Source organism: Conger conger, chromosome 5 (genome assembly GCF_963514075.1).
Source record: "Conger conger chromosome 5, fConCon1.1, whole genome shotgun sequence".
NCBI classification, from domain to species: domain Eukaryota; kingdom Metazoa; phylum Chordata; class Actinopteri; order Anguilliformes; family Congridae; genus Conger; species Conger conger.
The window spans coordinates 31,960,243-31,982,436 of record NC_083764.1 but is presented as its reverse complement, the minus strand read 5'-3'; the positions used below and the strand labels follow the sequence as shown (position 1 = coordinate 31,982,436).

The 22,194-nt window shown below is 43.4% G+C and overlaps 1 protein-coding gene across 5 annotated transcripts in view; it reads left to right on the top strand.

The window, feature by feature from the left end:
* Nucleotides 1-8,412: 8,412 nt before the first annotated feature.
* Nucleotides 8,413-22,194, top strand: part of riox1 (ribosomal oxygenase 1) — a 40,648-nt gene continuing 26,866 nt past the window's right edge. For 2 of the 5 annotated variants that reach the window (XM_061241850.1, XM_061241853.1), the window contains exons 1-5: nt 8,413-8,567; nt 9,005-9,136; nt 12,599-12,750; nt 15,987-16,086; nt 18,472-18,585. In XM_061241850.1, the coding sequence (XP_061097834.1) occupies nt 8,496-8,567; nt 9,005-9,136; nt 12,599-12,750; nt 15,987-16,086; nt 18,472-18,585 (570 nt within the window). In that variant the 5' untranslated portion in view covers nt 8,413-8,495. The remainder of the gene's footprint in view (nt 8,568-9,004; nt 9,137-12,598; nt 12,751-15,986; nt 16,087-18,471; nt 18,586-22,194) is intronic. The other 3 variants (XM_061241851.1, XM_061241852.1, XM_061241854.1) reach the window with 3 other exon arrangements.

The window sequence follows — 22,194 nt, the reverse complement described above, 5'->3', positions numbered from 1 at the left end:
CCTGACAATATCTGTGATCGTCTAGTTAAATCTTGTGCGAGACAACTGAGCCCTGTATTCCATTATATTTTTAACAGGTCATTACAGGAGCAGCATGTCCCTAAGATTTGGAAGGATGCAGTGGTAGTCCCTGTTCCCAAAACTTGTAGCCCCAAAATTCTTAATGATTTTAGACCAGTCGCCCTCACATCCATCGTAATGAAAGTCTTTGAAAAACTGGTCAAGTCAGAAGTTTTAAAGGAAACTGAGCACGCACTTGACTCCATGCAGTTTGCATATAGGCCACACAGAGGAGTAGAGGATGCCACAGTGACCTTGCTTAACTTGCTGGTTAAACACTTGGAAGGGAATGGGTCTCATACTAGACTTTTATTTGTGGATTTTTCTAGTGCTTTTAATACCATTCAACCTCACATTTTAATCAGTAGACTTTTAGAACAGTTCAATTTAAGCAACAATCTGGTGGGCTGGATCCTTGATTTTTTAACTAACAGGACACAGAGAGTGAGGGTAAATGAAACCCTATCAGACCAAGTCTGCTTATCCACTGGCTCCCCACAAGGGTGCGTGCTTTCACCACTTTTATTCATTCTCTACACAAATATGTGTCAGAGCACATATGACAACAGGACCATTTTAAAGTACGCAGACGATACGGTCATAGTCAGCCTGCTACAGGATTCTGAAATTGGCCACGGTCCAGTCATCGATGACTTCGCCAAATGGTGTGAGGAATCTTATCTTCATTTAAACATATCTAAGACTAAAGATATGCAAATAGATTTTAGAAAAAAGGCCCACACACATGAAGTTGCATCCATTAAGAGCCAAACTATCTTGGGACAATTATTGACTCACAATTGAAGTTTGAAATGAATTGTGAAGCTGTGTGCAAAAAGGGGCACCAGCGTTTATATTGTTTGAGAAAACTGTTCCGGTTCCATATTGACAGAACCATGTTGACTCTATTTTATCGTGCTTTTATTGAGTCCGTCATGTCTCTTTCTTTGGTGTCATGGTTTGGTAATCTTTCTTTGAAGAACAGAAACTCTTTGAACCAGATTGTGAAATGGGTCTAGTAAATTGATCGGGGGGGAGCAACAGCTTAATCCTGAGTTTCTATACATCAGGCAGCTACAGCGAATATCCAGCTCAATCATAAATGAAGAGTTCCACCCTCTGCACAGTGAATTCCGGCTTCTCCCTTCTGGGTGTAGACTTGCCGTCCCAAAGTGCAGAACCAAGCGCTATAGAAATAGCTTTGTTCCAGCAGCCATTATTGAGTGGAACAAGTCAGAGCGCTGATAAGCTTTCCACTGTCTGATGCGTCTATTCTGTGTTGTATTTACCGATCCACTGGAGGATTGGAACCCCTGAGCACTTTTTGCACCCTGCACTTTATACGTTTGTTGTATTTTATGTGTTTTTAAGTATTGTGTGACTCTCTCTGCAAACAAATTTACCTACGGGTACAAATAAAGTAACTTGAACTTGAACTTGAACTTGAACTTGAACTTGATACCAGTCCAGGGAGCAACAGCAGTGCCCCAGCAGACTCAGTACGAGAATTGCGAGCCAGTGCCTCAGCGGGTGGGTACAAAGGAGTGTGAGAGAAGGAAAATGGAGAGTGAAGTGGAATGGACGAGAGCTCAGGGGACAATGTCATATGCAGAATCAACAAAGAAAGTGAGGGTTGAAAGGGGATTAGTGAGAAAAGAACAGGACAGAGCTACAGTCCCCTCCAAAGGTATTGGAACAGCAAGGTCAATTCTGCTATACACTGAAGACAATTGAGTTTGAGGTCAAAAGATGCACATGAGATGACAGATCCAAATTTCAGCTTTTATTTCCTGGTATTTTTATCTAGATTTGTTAAACAACTTAGTACATATCATCTTTTGTGTGACCACCAAATGTCTCTGTGAAGATTGTTTTTGTTAGAAAAGATAAAACAATATGAGGCTGTTCCAGAGATCCCTGTAGATGCCAGGGAGGATAGGAGGATGGAGTGGTTGAACGTGTCGAAGGCTGTCCTGTCCCTGTTGGCTCTGGGACCTTGGACGGGGCCCAGGAAGGCATCAGGGATAGGGCCTGGGATGGATCTTGAGACAGAACTTGGAATGATGCCAGAGCAGGGGCCTGGTACAGATCCGACGGAGCCTTGGATGGGGTACGGAGCAGTATCGGGGTCAGGAGCTTGGACAGTGCCGGGGACAGGACCTGGGATGGAGCAGTACCAGGCCCCTGAATCTGAAAAATGCTATAGCTCATCGTGCCAGGGAGACCCGAAGAAGGGGTCGGGCCTAGGAATGAAGGTTGAGGTGGAACTGGAGACAAAGATAGAGTAGGCGATGGAGACGTAACCAAAGACAGCACACAAGTCCTGGTGTCACCTGAAGGCTGGTTCTGGCACAACACTGGGATCAAGAGCTGTTTGCTGGAGCATGGGGTGAAGACGGATCTGACACAATACAGATCATGTAGGGTAATCCATGTAATCCACTACAGTACGAAACCTGATGGAGGAGTCCAATACAGAATGGCTCTCTGGATACAGGTGAAAGAGGTGCTGAGACGCAGAGCGTCCCCCAGGTGACCGGTCAAAGACTGTCCTCATGATGGCGGTGAAAAGAATGACGTTGAGAACTCAGGAGCCCTGGAGTTTGCTGGTACAAATAGGTGGCTGGTTTGTTCTGTCAGGGATTACAGGGACAGAAGGACCATTCACAGACTCAGGGATAAAACTAAAACAGGGTTTTAATAAAGGTAAGCAGATGACAGCAGGTAGTAGTGAATTCCAGCAGACAGGCAAAACAGGGAAGATCAAGTCCATAATAATACAGGCTAAGTCCAGAATCGGGAGTCCAAGAAACTCCAAAAAAGTCAATGGGGAGAAACTTAATCTGAGAACCAAGAATCCAAATAGGCGAGGCAGAGGTCAGAGAAACAGAGAAACAGAAGGTTAAATGGGTCAGAAGATAAAGGCTAGAACTAGCGTAGGGAACAGATAACAAGTCAGACCGAAAAAAATGCTGGAAGGAATGGCGGAAGCACATTACAATCTGGTACCGAACAGAACAGAAGACAGCGGTGGGTTTAAATAGACAGATAACAAGGTGGAATGACTAACAGGTGGGTAACACAGAATCTGTCATGGGGGAGGTAATTCCTATTGTGACCATCAGAGGGCCGAGGATCATTGGGAACACCTGTTCCTCATTTGCGCCAGGGGAATTACCTCCCATGAGAGCATTTAAAGCCAGTCCTAATTGGGTTTTCTTTTGTTTGGGCTCGTGTGAACCGGGGTAGAGGGACGTTGTCCCCGGTATTTGTATTTTGGTTTGCCTTTTTGTCCCGAGCTGCGTCTCGTGGTTTTATTTTCTTGTCTAGCGGTTTTGTGCTAGATTGTATTTTCTTTTCAATACTCTTGGTGTACTCTGTGCTCGCCTTTAAGCACAGCTCGCCCTGTGTTTTAAGGGTCGCTTTATTTTCTTCAGCCATTTTTGTTGGCTTTATTTCTGTTCCTTTACTAAGAATCACCTACGGGTTAGTTTTTGTTCCTCCCGTTGTTTGGGAGTAGGGATTATTTTCTGTTCTGTTTTGGCCTTGGTATTGAGGGACGATACACGTTGTGGGTTCGCCCTCTAAGGACCAATCTCAGTCGCGACTGGCTCTCCCCACTACCCTCACCCTTATAGAATCAGGAAACAATGAACAGGTGAAATGAGTAATGACAGAAAACACAGATCATGACTGTTATTAGCTTTAGGGGCACTGTCAGATCCTGAAATTTCATAATTTTTCTTAATGAAAAATCAGAAATCTGTAGAAAAATTGTTTACTGGCTCAAAATGATCTTCAAACGTGTCTTATTCAGAACCTGAAATAAATATAACGATATCTCACTTGGTTCAGTCTTCTACAAAAATGTTCGAATTTGTAATTGAATAAAGTATGCAAATGAACTCATTTACATATTTTGTCGATAGTCAAGTCTATACCTCATGATAATTGAAGTAAGTACCTCTGAAATGATCGGGAAGACCAAATATGTGTTTATCGGTGCGTACGTAAACATGCATAGATGAATTTATTCAACCAACCATTTCCAAATGACATATTTATTGGCAATACATTTATTACAGATGTTACAGTGGGAAATCATTGTTTGTGAACATCAAAACACTAAACATTGCATAATGATAACTCATGTTTGAAGCGCCATTTAGGCTAGGCTGTGTTTCACTAATCAACAGAAATGTTTCTGAATTAGCATATGTGAGATGCAACTGACAATCGCCAAGAACATAAACTGTTACAGGACAAGGTGTTCAGATCAGACATATTGGGATTCTGGGATAACAGTGTATAGTTATGTTTGTTTTGAGTTTTTGAGTCCAGCCCTTCTCCAGGAGTTTGGTTCCGGAACCAGAGCTGTGCGTAGAGGTGAGCCCAACTATATCTAGTTGGTTCCGCTCCACCTCACGGACTAGCTCCGGTTCCTTCCCCACCAAAGAGGTTACGTTCCACGTCCCCAGAACTAGTCTGCGACGCCGAGGATCAGCACGCCTGGATCCCCGCCTTTGCCTACTGCCCGTTGGGCAAAGCACCCGACTCCGATGCCGACCCCTGCAGGTGGTGAGCCCACAGGGCGGCGGCCCCACGTGACCAATTTGGGCTGTGCCAGGCCGGGCCCCATAGGATAATGCCGACGAGCTCCCCTCCCGATTCTGGCTCCAGAAGGGGGCCCCGGTTTCCCTTTTCCGGGCGAGGTAACTGGGTTCTCGTGTGGCCATATCATGGAGTCTTTGAATCGCTCTTAGTCTGCCCCTCCCCCTGGGACCAATTTGCCTTGGGAGACCCTACTGGGGGCTAGCTAGTGCCCCCGACAACATAGCTCCCAGGATCACCGGGACACACAAACCCCTCCACCACGTTAAGGTGGCGATTCCTTGGAGAGGCGATTCAGGGTGAGAGGCGCTGGGCGGGTGTGGGGATACTCACAAGCCGGCTGAGCGCCACTGTGTTGGCGTTCCTCCCGAGGAACAAGAGGGTCGCCTCTCTACGACTACGTGTTGCTGGGGGGAAAGCTCTGACTGTTGTTTGTGGTTATGCACCAAACGGCAGTTCAGAGTATCCGGCCTTCTTGGAGTCACTGGGCGGCATCCTGGAAACGGTGCCACCTGGAGACTCCATAGTTCTGCTGGGCGACTTCAACGCTCACGTGGGCAATGATGGAGAAACCTGGAAGGGGGTGATTGGGAGGAATGGCCTGCCTGATCTTAACCTGAGTGGTGTTTTGTTATTGGACTTCTGTGCTGGTCATGGATTGTCGATAACAAACACCATTTTCGAGCATAGGGTAGCTCATAAGTGTACTTGGTACCAGAGCACCTTAGGCCGAAGAGCGATGATCGACTTTGTGGTCGTATCATCAGATCTGCGGCCGTATGTCTTGGACACTCGGGTGAAGAGAGGAGCAGAGCTGTCAACTGATCACCACCTTGTGGTGAGTTGGATCAAGTGGCTGGGGAAGCTGCCGGACAGACCCAATAAACCCAAACGTGTAGTGAGGGTGAACTGGCAACGTCTGGCGGAGGCCCCTGTCCGTGAGGTCTTCAACTCCCACCTCTGGAGGAACTTCTCACACATCACAGGAGAGGCTGGGGACATGGAGTCCGAGTGGGCCATGTTCAAAGCCTCCATTGCAGAGGCGGCAAGCAGGAGCTGTGGCCAGAAGGTCATCGGTGCCTGTCGGGGCGGCAACCCAAGAACCCGCTGGTGGACACCAGCGGTGAGGGACGCCCTCAAACTGAAGAAGGAGGCCTTTCGGGCTTGGCTGGCCCAGGGGTCCCCTGAAGCAGCAGACAGGTACCGGGTGGCCAGAAGGGCCGTGGCTTCGGCAGTCGCTGAAGCAAAAACCCGGGTATGGGAGGAGTTCGGGGAGGCTATGGAGAAGGACTTTCGGTTGGCTTCGAGGAAGTTCTGGCAAAGACTCAGAAAGGGAAAGCAGGGCTTGTCTCAGGCTGTTTTCAGCAGGGGAGGAGAACTGCTGACCCGGACTGGGGATGTTGTCGGGCTCCTGAACCCGAACAACACGTCCTCTGTGGAAGAGGCAGAGCCCGAAGACTTGGGGCAGTCTGCACCTATATCCCTGGAGGAAGTTGCTGAGGTAGTCAAAAAGCTCCTCAGCAGCAAGTCGCTGGGTGTGGATGAGATTCGCCCTGAGATGCTGAAGGCTCTGGACATTGTTGGGCTGTCTTGGCTGACACGCCTCTTCAGTGTCACATGGAGGTTTGGGACAGTACCTGCAGAGTGGCAGACCGGGGTGGTGGTCACCATTTTCAAGAAGGGGGACCGGAGGGTGTGCTCCAATTATCGGGGTATCACACCAGCAATATGGCTTCTGGACTGTGACCTTCAGCATGCACCGGAGCGGTTTGCAGCCGAGTGTGAAGCGGCCGGGATGAGAGTCAGCACCTCCAAGTCCAAGGCCATGGTTCTCTGCCGGAAAACGGTGGATTGCTCCCTCTGGGTTGGGAACGAGTCATTGCCCCAAGTGAAGGAGTTCAAGTATCTTGGGGTCTTGTTCACGAATGAGGGTAGAAGGGAGCATGAGATTGACAGGCGGATCGGTGCAGCGTCAGCAGTAATGCGGGCGTTGCACCGGACCATTGTGGTGAAGAGGGAGCTGAGCCGGAAGGCGAAGCTCTTGATTTACCGGTCGATCTACGTCCCAACCCTCACCTATGGTCACAAGCTTTGGGTAGTGACCGAAAGAACGAGATCGCGTATACAAACGGCCAAAATGAGCCGTAGGGTGGCCGGGCTCAGCCTTAGAGATAGGGTGAGGAGCTTGGACATCCGGAGGTAGCTTGGAGTAGAGCCGCTGCTCCTTTGCGTCAAAAGGAGCCAATTGAGGTGGTTCGGGCATCTGATCAGGATGCCTCCCGGGCGCCTCCCTTTGGAGGTTTTCCGGGCTCGTCCAACTGGGCGGAGACCCCGAGGTAGACCCAGAACCCGCTGGAGAGATTATATATCTCTCCTGGCCTGGGAATGCCTCGGAATCCCCTAGGAGGAGCTGGAATGCGTTGCTGGGGAGAGGGACGCCTGGAATACCCAGCTTAGCTTACTGCCACTGCGACCCGACTCCAGATAAGCGGCTGATAATGGATGGATGGATCCAATGTTGCTGGTTACATATTAATTATTTTTTTGAGGCGAACCGCAACATTAGGTTTGTGTTTGTACAAGCTACTGTAAATACTGTAAATGCAACTTGTGCTTGAAACTTACAAGTGATTTTGTAGCTTTAAATGGGCTGGCCACATGTACGATTTCTAATTGGCTATGGGAATATGTGTTGGCTCCACAAACAACACAAGACGAGTTCACAAATAACGGTAAAAGCTTGTTCACAAGTGCAAGTACACAACAAGCTCAACATTTTATTTTAGTTATACTTTATGAATGACATTTTAATTGCTTAACACATTGAAATATCATAGCTATGTAATGTTTAAGCCTCCGTGAGCTAGCCAGCTAAATTGCTTGTAATTACGCATCACGTAATCACTTTACTTTCACTCTGACATCTTTCTGCCTTCAAAGTGTGTCTCAATTGTGTGCTGTGAATACACCCCCAAAATCGCCTTTTTTTGAAGGACAGATCACTAATGAGGCAACATCAGGCTACAGCGTAGGTTACACCGTAGGGAACGCGGCTACGCCGTAGCCTCCATGTAGACTCGACGCAGAAGTATAAATCAGGTTTAAGGCTTGTTCGAGATGAGCATTGCTTTTCCAAGCGCATTGCACGATGGTTAGAATGTTGTCTGACTTGCTCTGGATCCAACTGCACGAGCCGCGGAGATCTCACAGGAGCTAGGCACTGGCAATTTTTTTTACTTCTATCTTATCCATCATTACTCCAAGATAAGCCATGAATGGTCAGAGAGACACCAAATGATTACTGACATTCACATTTGAACTCTCTACATCTTCCTCATAAATGCTGTGTAAACATATTTTCAATGGGGTTTTTATCGAAATAACTATCAAAATCCCTGAATAAAACATGAGACATAAATTTGAAGAAGCTCTTGGTACACACACCCCTGTATCCAATTATAATACCATTACTACTACTACTCCTATTACTACTACTACTTCTATATATATATATATATATATATATATATATATATATATATATAGTTCAGTTAATGTGCTATTTTATACATACTTCATAGAGTCAGTCCTAAGCTTTTCATTGGTTTCGTGGTACGGAAATCTGAATGTGCAAAACAAAAATACACTCATACGCGATATCTGCCATTGCTCGATGAGGCGAGCAGAGAAGTCGACCAAAACTTTTTGACTCCTCCCCCGACTGTTTTCGAGGCAAGCAGAAAGTAATCTCAAACAAGCCAACACTCTACGTATGAGACACGGCCTCTGTTCCATCTGTCGCAAATTGATGACGTGCTGCCATCATGGAGAAAACCCCTGTGTCGGCACGTTCAATCTACAAAACGGTATTACAACAAACTACTCAGCCAATTGAGGTATGCGATGTTTGAGTCAAATTCGATGTTGTGTTATCTTCGATTACAACTTTGTGGACCGAATTAATCAATGCCTCGTGCGCAGCTGGAGCTTGATGTGCAGAGTTGACGGTGACGGCTACTCATGTCCTGTGTGATCCCTGCGTGTGGTGTTTACATAATCTGCTAACTGAACATATATGCATTCTGACTAACTCAAATCTTTCATAAATTTAGTGGGTTCGATGTAGCTATGTTGCTAGCTAGCTAGCTGACACATTAAACCACGTACACGCGTAAACGGTAAAATGCCGTACCAAAGTTTGTCTCAAGACGTGCTTCTTGTGTTTAATTAAAAATCACAAAGAAATGTGTTTATGGTGTGGAGAATTAGTAGAACACCTGAAAATGATGGCTTTTAAATGTCATGTTGACTTCAACTGTATGCACGTTTCCAGGTAACTGAAATGAAGCAACGGGAGTCTCTGGGTCAGCTCTTTAAATCCAACAAGAAGACTAAAAGAAAGCATGCCAACACCCATGTTCTTACCGATGCACAGAAAACTATGAAGACTGACAAGTCATTAGGGGTATGGTTGTTTCTTCTAGCTGAGTTAAATGATTGTTAAATTAGGCCTTGTATTATCTTGTGAGTTGAACCCTTGGATGTCATATGGACCTGTTTAAAATCTAAATATTTTTTAACACATATATCTCGAGGGAATTATGCATGTAGTGCGGGAAATGGGGAAAATTCATAACTGGAGGAACAATTGTGAGCCATTGGATTGAATTTGTGTCAATCAGAACATTTTACAGTTGGCAGGAGGCTGAAACCTATGCTCCTGTATTTGATAACTTTTTACTCTGATAATTGGTGATTGTATAAACGACATGATATGTACACAAAACGTATTATTTAACAAGGCTGCTGTTTAACCAAAATGTAGCTTGCAGCTAACTTTAACTAACTAAAAATCAAGTGCAGTGGTCCTCATTCCTGGTCCAGGGCAGTGTATTACAATGTGAGATTACAGGGTTAGAAATGTAAGCTAGATTCTCAATGGAGAGAATACAGTTTCCAAAATAATGCAAGCTTCTTGAACCCTGCGTGTCAATAGCCCATCTGCTTACCTTAATTATAAGATTCTTGAGCTTAAGAAAAACTTTGGTGTGAGTTTAAGAATAAACCTTTTTGGCTTCAGGCATAAAACATTTGTATGACGTTAAGTTTTAGGAGTTCTAGAATGGGTAACCTAATTCCTGCAGCAGAAATAAATTGTAGGACAATTTGTGAGATTGTAGATTTATTCATTAAGCACTGCTATAGGCTTATTTTTGCATGCACTGCCACTTTACGGAGACGTAAAGTTAACAAAGCTCATCTTCTCTTAGGATGTTGGTAACCACCTTCATAGTTAAACCCAATAGCGGTGCAAAGAAACCCTGGGTATATTAAACTATCTTTATAGTACACCGCCTGGAGAATCACAAGGTCTGCTTGTTTATTTTATTAATTTTAACATAGTTTTCTTTTCCATGATGACACATACATTGTTGCCCCGGGAGGGGTCATAGTTAAGTAATGTTATTGGTATATTTCTGTCACTGGGTACACATTGTTTGCTTTTTGTGTCATGCACCTGGTACCTTGAGAGTCTTATTTCCCAGCTGGTGGCATTCTTGCCGCAGAGGCAAAACGTCAAATATGAAACCAAATCAGTGCTGAGTAACAACAAAAGCCAGCACACCCTGCAGCTCTCCAGGAGTGATACACCACTGCTCAAGTGCATTCAGTATTTTTCACCTGCCAGCCAGTTAACTGGAAAGTGTTTCTCACTCAATGCCTGGATCGTTTATCATGATAGATAAATTGGTTATTTTTTATGATGGGGAGCTACTGCACATAGCTGATGTTAGCTTGCAATGCTTGGTAAATAAATGAATGACTTTCCAGTTAATGTTAACTACAAGCTAAGTGTATTACTCCGATCTTTATGGTATTGCAACAATCAGCTAACCATAGCTAGCTAGCAATCTCATGAGATCTCAAGTTGATATCAGTTTAACATCACCCACACTTGGAATAATTAGTCTGAAATTAGTTTTCTATGCTTATCAATTAGTATGAACTACTGTTGTTGTAATATCACCATTTATCTTGGTAAAATTTAACTGCAAGCTCTTCTCCTCACTCCGTCTGAGCGGTGCTGAATGGCAGCCGTTATTGAAAAACATATTTTTGAGACTGGGAAATCACATGGCCCTATATCAGGATAGTGATTGGATACAAAAGTTGCCCATGACAAATTGCTGCTGATCAGGATAAACTATTATATATACCCTTCTAATTATCCAAGCAGCCAAAACCGGGCTTCTTTTTTAAGCTCATTTAATGCGGAGAGGTGGTGCACATTAAGCAGTAGCCTACCTCCTTCAAAGTGAGGAAATACACCTTACAGCAACTCCGAAGCTTATTTACACAAGGTATCGTGTATTTCAAATACACCTGCGGGAAACATTTTTAAATGAGAGACGTTGTTTTTGGAGTTAAACAGTTGGAACTATACCCGCTGAACACACACATCCTCTTCCATCTTCCGCTGGTTGAGCGCAGTGATCCGCACACCTTCTGAAGGTAGTTTTAAAAGGCTGAACTTCTCTGAAGACAATGTCTCTCATTTTTACTATTTTTTTTCCCGCACGTGTATTTCAAATACACGATACCTCGTTACACGTTATAAGACGGCTTCGGAGTTGCTGTTTATGCATAAACCCTTTTTCTGCGTAGTCCGCCCCCATTTTAGGGGTTAAGGTTTAAGGTTTAAGGTTATTAAACGGTTGGCTTCTCAGCTGCTTCTGAATTATCTGTGTATTCAATCACTTACTTTTTGCAGTTGAGAGTAATTTCAGTATCTATTCTTGATTCTAGGCTTTTGATTGCCTTTGGAGAGTGTTATTGGCATTTGTCAACATGAGGTCCAGACAATGTGCCATCAAGGAAGCCATCACGAGGCTGGGAAATGAGAAAAGGGAAGCAGTCAGAGGCTTAGGCTAAGCAATAGGCTTTCCAAAATAAACAGTTTGGGACATAAATAAACAGTCAGGAAGAGTCAGGAAAGGGCATTTTAAGTTGATCAGATAAGATGCTACAGATGCTTCTGTAAAATTCAGAACTCATTCTGCTTCTGCTATCAGCAGTTACATTATCAATGATGGCAAGCACCTGTGGCAGCCATACATGGCCAAACTATGACTTGCCATGTCAGTTGTGGTCTCATCTGTCCACAAGACCTTCTTCCAGAATTTCTTGGCAAACTGTAACCTGGCCATCTGGTTTTTGCAACTTAATCATGGTTTGTGTCTTGCAGTGTAGCCTTTGTAAATCTGTTTGTGAAGTCTTCCGCGTAGCGTAGTCACTGACACATCCACGCCTGCCTTCTGATCTTTTAGACGGGTGTTTGGGGTTTTTTCTTCATTATGGTGAGAATTCTTCGGTCATGAACTGTAGAGATCTTCCTTGGCCTACCAGCCTCTTTGCAAATGCTGAGCTCACCATTGCTCTCTTCCTTCTTAATGATGTTCCAAACATAATTTATTTAAAAAAAAAAAATTTCTCCCCCCTTATTTCCCAGGCTCATAACGGCACGTCTTTGGCACAACTCTGGGCCTCATGTTGACAAAAGCCAATGACAGACTCCAAAGGCAACCAAAAGCCTAGAATAAAGACTAGATACTGGAAGCTTTCTCATACCTGCTTGAAGGAAGCTTTTGGATATACCTGATTAATCAGAAGCAGCTGAGAATCCAACTGTCAAATAACTTTTGGTTGTGGCGGCAGTGTATAAAAAGGGATATGATTCCTACACACATCACCTGTAACTACACTCAAATTAAAGGGGACTGTCTGCACTATAACCTCACATTTATTGTTTCATGATTTGGCCCATATTTATTCTAGTCTACTGTATATTATTGTGCCTCGTGTAGCATCACCTTCATATGTTCTGGACGTGTGAGTCTTGTACACATCTGGTTTTGTTGCTGTGCAGGTGCAGGGTGTCACAGGGGTCTGTAAGGTGGTGAAAGGGCCATCCCTTGACACTGTGCTGACCAACCTAGCCAAGATCAATAACAGCAGGGAGAGAGCCAGGAAGCTTTTTGAATGGTTGATCCACCCCATACCTCCAAAGGCCTTCTTCAGGTACCTAGCTTTATTGAGCAGAAGATTCTAATTTAAAGTGCCTTCAAGATTGTTTATCAATTGCAAAGGAATTTTAAAAAAATTATGTTTCTTGTGTTATTAGGGCGGTTGCTACAACAAAAGCAAAAGTAATGGTGCACAGGCACCTATTGGAAACGTTAGTCTTCTTATTTTTTTGTTCTGTTTTTTTATTTAAAGTGAAGTGAACAATAGCGCAACAGCAACACCTTCTCGATGAAAAACCACTCTGAAGTGGTGTATTTCCTTAGAACTGGTGTGGTTTATTCCGCTTATACCAAGGCTGCTAATCAAATAAATAATTCTATGCTTATTTTCAATTTAATTATTTTGAGAAAACAGTGTAACAGTTATATATGTGCACATCCGCAGAATATAGCTAGACCCTTGCTTTTTTACCGTAACATCAGCCTGCTCTCTATCAAGGTGTGTCTGCACAGATCTTTGGCAACATGGTATATCCCTGTAGGTTATATTCAGTTTGTGCAGCACTTAGTAATTTATACCCATTTATTTGCATAGCATTGACACAACAGTATATTATTATTTTGATAAATTCAACAGATTCAACCGACAAAAAATATATATTACAAGCAACATAAAAAACTCAAAGTGATTTGTGGCTGATACTATCATTGAGTGACTGTGAATGCACAATAGTTTGCCATAATTTTGTTTCATTGGTCAATTACTTTTGAATAAATATAATTAATGAAATAATAATAAATAATTGTGTATTGCCCTATATACAGTGCGTCCGGAAAGTATTCACAGCGCTTCACTTTTTCCACATTTGGTTATGTTACAGCCTTATAACAAAATTGATTAAGTTCATTTTTTTCCTCCAAATTCTACACACATTACTCCATAATGACAACGTGAAAAAAGTTATTGAGATTTTTGCAAATTTATTAAAAATAAAAAACTAAGAAATCACATGTACATAAGTATTCATAGCCTTTGCCATGAAGCTCAACATTTAGCTCAGGTGCATCCTGTTTCCACTGATCAACCTTGAGATGTTTCTGCAGCTTAATTGGAGTCCACCTGTTGTGAATTCAGTTGATTGGACATGATTTGGAAAGGCACACACCTGTCTATATTAGGTCCCACAGTTGACAGTGCATGTCGGAGCACAAACCAAGCATGAAGTCAGAGGAATTGTCTGTAGACCTCCGAGACAGGATTGTCTCGAGGCACAAATCTGGGGAAGGGTACAGAAATATTTCTGCTGCTTTGAAGGTCCCAATGAGCACAGTGGCCTCCATCATCCGTAAATGGAAGAAGTTCAGAACCACCAGGACTCTTCCTAGAGCTGGCCGCCCGTCTAAACTGAGCAATCGGGGGAGAAGGGCCTTAGTCAGGGAGCTGACCAAGAACCCGATGGTCACTCTGTCAGAGTTCAAGCTTCAACCTTCCAGAAGGACAACCATCTCTGCAGCAATCCACCAATCAGGCCTGTATGGTAGAGTGGCCAGACGGAAGCCACTCCTTCGTAAAAGCCAAAAAGGCACCTTGAGAAACAAAATTCTCTTGTCTGATGAGACAAAGATTGAACTCTTTGGCGTGAATGCCAGGCCTCATGTTTGGTGCCAGGCACCGCTCATCACCTGGCCAATACCATCTCTACAGTGAAGCATGGTGGTGGCAGCATCATGCTGTGGGGATGTTTTTCAGCGGCAGGAACTGGGAGACTAGGCAGGATTGAGGGAAAGATGAATACAGCAATGTACAGACATCTTGGATGAAAACCTGCTCCAGAGCCCTCTTGACCTCAGACTGGGGTGACGGTTCATCTTTCAGCAGGGCAACGACCCTAAGCACACAGCCAAGATATCAAAGGAGTGGCTTCAGGACAACTCTGTGAATGTCCTTGAGTGGCCCAGCCAGAGCCCAGACTTGAATCCGATTGAACATCTCTGGAGAGATCTGAAAATGGCTGTGCACCAACGCTCCCCATCCAACCTGATGGAGCTTGAGAGGTGCTGCAAAGAGGAATGGGTGAAACTGCCCAAAGATAGGTGTGCCAAGCCTGTGGCAATATATTCAAAAAGACTTGAGGCTGTAATTGCTGCCAAAGGTGCATCAACAAAGTATTGATCAAAGGCTGTGAATACTTATGTACATGTGATTTCTTAGTTTTTTATTTTGAATAAATTTGCAAAAAAAAAAAAGAAAAAAACATTTCATGTTGTCATTATGGGGTGTCGCGGCACGGATGGTGCAGTGGGTAGCACTGCCGCCTCACAGCAAGGAGGTCCTGGGTTCGAATCCCCGTCGGCCGGGGCCTCTCTGTGCGGAGTTTGCATGTTCTCCCTGTGTCTGCGTGGGTTTCCTCCGGGTACTCTGGTTTCTTCCCACAGTCCAAAGACATGCATGTTAGGCTGATTGGAGAGTCTAAATTGCCCGTAGGTATGAGTGTGTGTGTGAATGGTGTGTGTGCCCTGCGATGGACTGGCGACCTGTCCAGGGTGTATTCCTGCCTTTCGCCCAATGTAGGCTGGGATAGGCTCCAGCCCCCCTGCAACCCTGTTCAGGATAAGCAGGTTCAGATAATGGATGGATGGATGGATTATGGGGTGTCGTGTGTAGAATTTTGAGGAAAAAAATGAATTTATTCCGTTTTGCAATAAGGCTGTTACAAAATGTTGGAAAAGTGAAGCGCTGTGAATACTTTCCGGATGCACTGTACATACATGCTTTAGGCTATATCTGCTTCTACATTTCTATCTAGACCAACTTATAATTGAACTATATGAATGAGATCAAAGCAATGCACACTCTATACTCCACAATATACACTCAGTGAGCAATTTATTAGGTATTTATTAGACTTCTACTGCTGTAGCTGCTGTAACACATCAGTTATGATGTGTTGTGTGTTCAGAGATGCTCTTCTGCGTACTACTGTTGTAATGTGTGGTTATTTGCATTGCTATCACCTTCCTGTCAGCTTTGATCTGTCTGGCCATTCTCCTCTGACTTCTCTCATAAACAAGGTGTTGTTTCTATTGTGTTTTTTGCACCATTCTTTGCAAACTCTAGTGACTAGTGTGCGTGAATCAATTTGATTTCCTGTCTTTTGAGACTTGCAGAAAATGCAAACGCATCACTTAAAACTGATTAATTAATTGGATGATTCTGTACATGCATACAAAGAAGGACTATATCCTGGTCTTGTGGAATGTCTTTTATATTTTCCCATTTTGTCTTTTCAGAGAGACATGGGAGAAGAAACCTATTTTAATCAAGCGGCAAAATCAAGAATATTACAATGGGCTGTTTTCCACAGGAGAGTTTGACAGGATTTTGAGAGATGTAAGTTGAAATTACTTCAGACAAATGCATGGCTCTCGTAAGCCCAAGAACATACAAGCTGTCCTGTGTTTGCCGATTCCATGTAGGCTGTCAGCACATTCCATTGTTTTATTGTAAAAGAAAGTTGGACCAGATCTTGCATTGCATCAAGTTGCATTTTGGGCCAGAATAGTGATATCTAAAGAAGTAGATCCATCCATTATCTTCCGCTTATCCTGAACAGGGTCGCAGGGGGCTGGAGCCTATCCCAGCATACATTGGGCGAAAGGCAGGAATACACCCTGGACAGGTCGCCAGTCCATCGCAGGGCACACACACCATTCACTCACACACTCATACCTATGGGCAATTTAGACTCTCCAATCAGCCTAACCTGCATGTCTTTGGACTGTGGGAGGAAACCGGAGTACCCGGAGGAAACCCACGCAGGCACGGGGAGAACATGCAAACTCCGCACAGAGAGGCCCCGGCCGACAGGGATTCGAACCCAGGACCTCCTTGCTGTGAGGCGGCAGTGCTACCCACTGCACCATCCGTGCCGCCTAAGAAGTAGATCCTTTATAGCTACATATAGCTAAATATAAATGAAAGTATTAAGTGAAAAGAATCAACCTGTAACTTTACATAAGCCAGGTTTAAATTAATACAAAATATGAAGCCATCGTTTAAATACATTGGGCTCCAGAATTATGGCCACTCTTGATAAATATTCACAAAAAATACTGTAATCAAACCAATATGAGAATAATATAATAAACCTTACAATGTGGTTTGCTAATGTCTAAACATTTATGTTCAGTCGGCTCCAGAATTATTGGCACCCTTAATAAATTAAGAAAAAAGGCTGCATGTAATGGACAACATGGATAATGATCTATATTTTCAATGTCCAAATTTAATATACTTTTATTTTAATACATTTACTCTCATGGTTCAATGTTTTTTGTTAAGTAGTTCTTACAGGTGCCAAAATTATAAGCACCCTAACAATTATCAAATATAAAAATCAAAGTGAAAATGACAATACAATTTTACTTTAATTTTGTTAATCTCAGTGAAAAGGAACTGTATATTGTGTCATTCCATCACTTATATAAAAATATAATAAAAATAGTATCAAAATGAGGTAACAAGCCTTCCAAATCCCTTTGTCAACCATCAGCATGGGAAAAGCCAAAGAACTGTCAATTCAAACGGATGGTAATTGACAATCACAGGTTGGGTAATGGGTACTAAGAAATAGAGAAACGGTTAAACATACCACTCTATCACTGTAAGGGCAACAATATAGAAAGATGTGAAACATATAGAATGATTTCAAACTTTCCAGGAAGAGGATGCAAGTGCATATTATCCCCACAGGCGGTAAGATGGTGATGGAGGCCATAAGTAACTCAAGAATTCAAAAGAGTCCAAAAAAAACAACATTAAATGGGACCTCCTTACCAGCAAACTTTTTGGTAGGCTAGCACAAAGACAACCCTTACTGAGTGCAATAAACAAAACGAAGCATCTTGACTTTCCCTAACATCATTGATAATATGACTGGAAAAGAGTCAGATGTCAGATTTTGGCCATACACACAATCAACATGTTTGGCAGCAAAATGTATACAGGAATGCATGCAAAGAGAAGCACCTCATATCTACTGTCAAATATGGCGGTGGGTCGTTGGTGTTTTGGGGATATTTTATTGCCAGTTGTTCAGTGGCACTATTTAACATCAATTGCACAATGAATTCAACAAATGACTCAAATTTTGGCAGAAAATCTGCTTGCTTCTGCTAGAAAGCTGCTCATGTCAAGCATACTTCAAAACCACACATAAATGATTAAGTAAAAACAACAACCATGTTCTGCAATGGCCTTCTCAGTCACCAGACATAAATCCCATGAAAATACCTGGGGTCTGAACTGAAGATGGGGGTGACCCAAGGATATCAATGATTCCAAAAAGTTCTGCTTGGAGGAATGGCCAAAATGTGTTCGCTAACAAATTATAGGAGAAGACTCCTGGCTGTAATCTTCTTTCAGGGGTGTTTGCGCAAAGTATTAAACTGGTGGTGCCACTAAATGTGGAATTATTTGAAAAATGTATGACTTTGGTTGATTTTATTGAATAATTAATATAGTTCACTACGCATGTTGGAAAATATAACTCATGTCAGTAACTTTTTTCTTTTTTTGTTTACAGCAAAACAGTTTACAGTTATTAGTTTATAACTCCTACATTTGTTAGTTGAAAAATACATGCACTAATGAAAAGTTAATTTCATGCTTAACTAATGTAGTTGATAACATGAATTTGTTGATGTACATAATGCATGAACTGTATTAAGTTCTATTCCTACATTATTTTCTTGGGCTGCCACCCTATACACATAGGATGAAGTTCAATTTGGGGTGAACCTGGATGTCACAAGTTACTCTAATGGAAAACGGGAGACCCACAATCCCCCTGGAAGAGCCTTGCCCTTCAAGGTTTGGGACTTTTACGAGGTACTTTCATTTGAACTACCTGTTGGTTTGCTTTTAAGGAAATGGCTGGATTTGAAATGGGCAGGTCAGTTTATGGTTAAATTTCCATCCGGTTTTAATTTTAGAGATCATTCTCAAACATGAATTATTTGGGGGGCCTAACATAGGCACTAGTGGGCAGGCCCCACACAAATCGTGAGCAACCACAGGTTAATTGCCAACCCCGCCTCCACTTCATTAGCAGTTTCTAGGTCCCCCCACTATCTTTCTGCACAAGAATTAACATAACTATATAAATACAAAGCAAAAAGCACCCACAGAGAGCAGTCGTCTGGTAGTTGGACGGTTGCCTGTTCGATCCCTCCCTGGGTGTATCCAAAATCACAAGGTATATTACCATGAGAGGTACAAAACATATTTATTACATAATGCGGTTGTCACAAACATTCTCAAATACATCTCTCTCCAGGTATCTCCAGTAAACTCTATGATTCGGACTTCATTTGGGGGATTCAGACCATTGGCTCCCAAGAAAGTCCGCATCTAGAGAGACTGAGATAAGGGGAAGATGGATTGTGGTTGGATGTGTTCTGGGGGCTTTTAAGGTTGTAGGGGGTCAGTAAGCCCTGGGCAAAACCATGGGCTCTGTGACCCCCCGACCTGGTCACTTCCTATGGGAAAGACTCAGGACACTCCCACAGTGCCCCCATTTGGACACTTCTGTCATTACACTCTTCACTACTCTCTTGGGTTAATGATGGACTTTTCGTGACAACTAAAACATAATAGGACATAAGGATAATCTGTTTGGTATGGATGTGAGATGCATTTCATACCAAATGGAGTTTAATAAACCACAGTTTTAGTAACTCAAGGGAAAACCTACATGTTCTCTCTGGTAATCATCTCATTTCCCCTACTTAACAACCCCCAAAGGTGGCGGTCTAAATTCCAGATTTGACCACCCCTCCAGATTAATTTTTGGCACTGCTGCCTGGTTCAAACGTGTGATTTGGGATAAAAGGGAGGAAGACAAACCAATCTGGGAAGATCGCATTCGACTTCACACTGCATGTCCTGTGTATGCATGTAGCGGAAGATCGCAATCGACTTCCCACACGGTGCACGTTGTCTATCGGTATGTATAGGGAAGATTGTAACCGACTTCCCACACTGCATACTCCGTGTCGGTGTGAAGCCAAAGCAGGCTAAGTATGATTATTTACTCTGTATCTCTATTCTTAATTTGTGTATTTTGTAATTGATTGTGGTATTCTAAAGCTAATAACCTAACCTGTCTGCGAATAAATTATTTTATTTGTAACTTGCGTGACTCTAATTCATGTTGTACCTTTTCAGCCTAAATTACAGAATACTGAATACTCAGGGGGACAATATTGACCAAAGACCAACTGATCAGTGGCTTGGTACTCTAGTGGAGTTTCCAAGCTGGGAAAGGCAGCCAAGTTCGGCCCGTAAAAAGGATTGGTGGTGCATGGCTCTTGTAATTTGATGCGAAGAGAACCCATGGGCGTTTCTACGTCGGTTCTTGTCAAGTTAGCTCTAAGGAGCCCCCTAAATGCACGCCGACCTGGGCTCACAACTATGTAAAATATAATGCATGTATTGTGTTGGCTAGACCCTCATCCTCCAATAATGAGTTCTCCACCGAACTGAGATTCAGCAATAATTCTAATCCCGGGAGCATATATTGAGTAATGGTGGCACAGGTAAGAGTCGAGTGTAATCACTCCCGAGGTTCGCGTATGTTTCAAAACCAAATTTCTAAATTATATATTAAATGGAGTCAGATAACGAGGGTGAATGTATTGGCCCTATTGTGGAGATTCTTGGTCAGCCCGGACCAGTAAAGAGCAGAAGGCGGAGTGGTACTACTGTCTTTGTAACATGGCTGATTTATTGACTCTCCGTGTAGCGGCCATTATTATTTAACCCTACTAATATTCTTTCAGCAACACCAGGGTTGGGTTAGCGTGGGGTTTTACAATATTTAAGTTTGGAAATGCAATTAAAATTCTCAGTACTCGACCCCTAGCGACCACCAGTATCGGTTACACGGTTAACCGTTTAAAAAATGGAATGGTATCCATTCACAAAAACTGATGATTTGTGATTACTATGACTGGAGGTAATGGTTGCTGGTGAGGTGAACCACGATTGCTCCACATCTTCATGGACGTTTTATGTCTACTGGGACAATTTCACTTGCTCTGGGTGGGCAGGAGGTGGCTGTTAACATTTTAAGAGACACCAGAGATGCACAATCATTGTTGTTGCAGTAGAATTTGGAGCTTCCCATTTCTGCCTACCAACAGGCTTCTGCACTGATTGCGGGCCTAGGAGATTAGTATGGACATGTGCCTTTGTACTCAGTACATTTAAACTACAGTCTTGTAAATGGGAAGGTGACTGCTGAGGTAGTACAGGGAATCAGCTTATTGCTTGGAAATGATCTTGCAGGTCTGCATGACCCTGGTAGTATCCCTTGTGCCTGGGGAAATACCAGAGGTGTGTGAGTTGGAGCTGCAGTACCCAAAGGTATTTGCAGCCTCTGTGGTCACCTGTGCTCAAGCTAAAACCATGGAGGAATGTGCTTGTCGGGAAGTGCTGCCCCCTCCCGGCCCTGAGGAGTCTGTGTTTTAGCAGACTCATGAGCAGGGCATACTCATGCGCAAGTGGCCCGCCAATGAGGATGGGTAGGTCCACACCCAGATAGTAAGTATGGCTGGCCATAGTGGCATGTTAAAGACCTTTGCTCATATTTTGAAGCAGCTTTATTGGCTCATCACCATCAGAAATGATGTGGTTAGGTTTTGCTACTCATGCCATGCATGTCAGGTAAACAAGTAAGCTTGGTCAGTCAGTACCTGTGGCTCCATTAAGATCCCTTCCCATTGTAGAGGCACCCTTTTTTTGTGTGTTGATTGTGTTGGCCCTCTACCAAAAACAGAAGGCTAATGAATATTTGTTAACATCATGGTTGTAACTTCTCTCTTCCCTGAAGCAATACCTTTGTGTAATATCTGAGCCCGCAGTATCCATTTACAATTTTCCCTTTTACAATTCTAATTTTACCTCTGGATTGTTCCAGGAGGTTCTGAGTGAGCTTAGCATTGCTTAAGTGGTCTCATCTGCCTACTGTCCTCAATCCTGGAGTGCCATTGAGAGGTCTTCAGTCTCTGAAGACACGCGCGTTGGGACTGGGATGTGGGAATGCCTTTCTTGCCGTTTGCTATCCATGATTCAGTAAATGAGTCCACAGGTTTCAGTCCCTTTTTAGCTGGTGTTTGGCCATGAAGTGTGCAGTCTGCCCTGGGTGGTCAGAGAACGGCTGTTGGAACCCAAAGCTGAGGGGGACATATTGCTATATGTAGCCACTTTCAAGGCCAGCTGGGATTAGCCTGGGAGGTGGGGGGAAAGAACTTGGTTGGGGCAAAGGAGAGGATGAAATGGCAGTTTGATAAGAAGGCTATATCTCTGTCATTTGAGGTAGGGGGTAAGGTGCTCATATTATTGCCTGTTGGGGGTGAGAAATTTGGAACCCATTCCTGTGGCCTTTACACAGTTATGATAAAAGTTGGTGAGTACAATTATATCACTAGTATCACT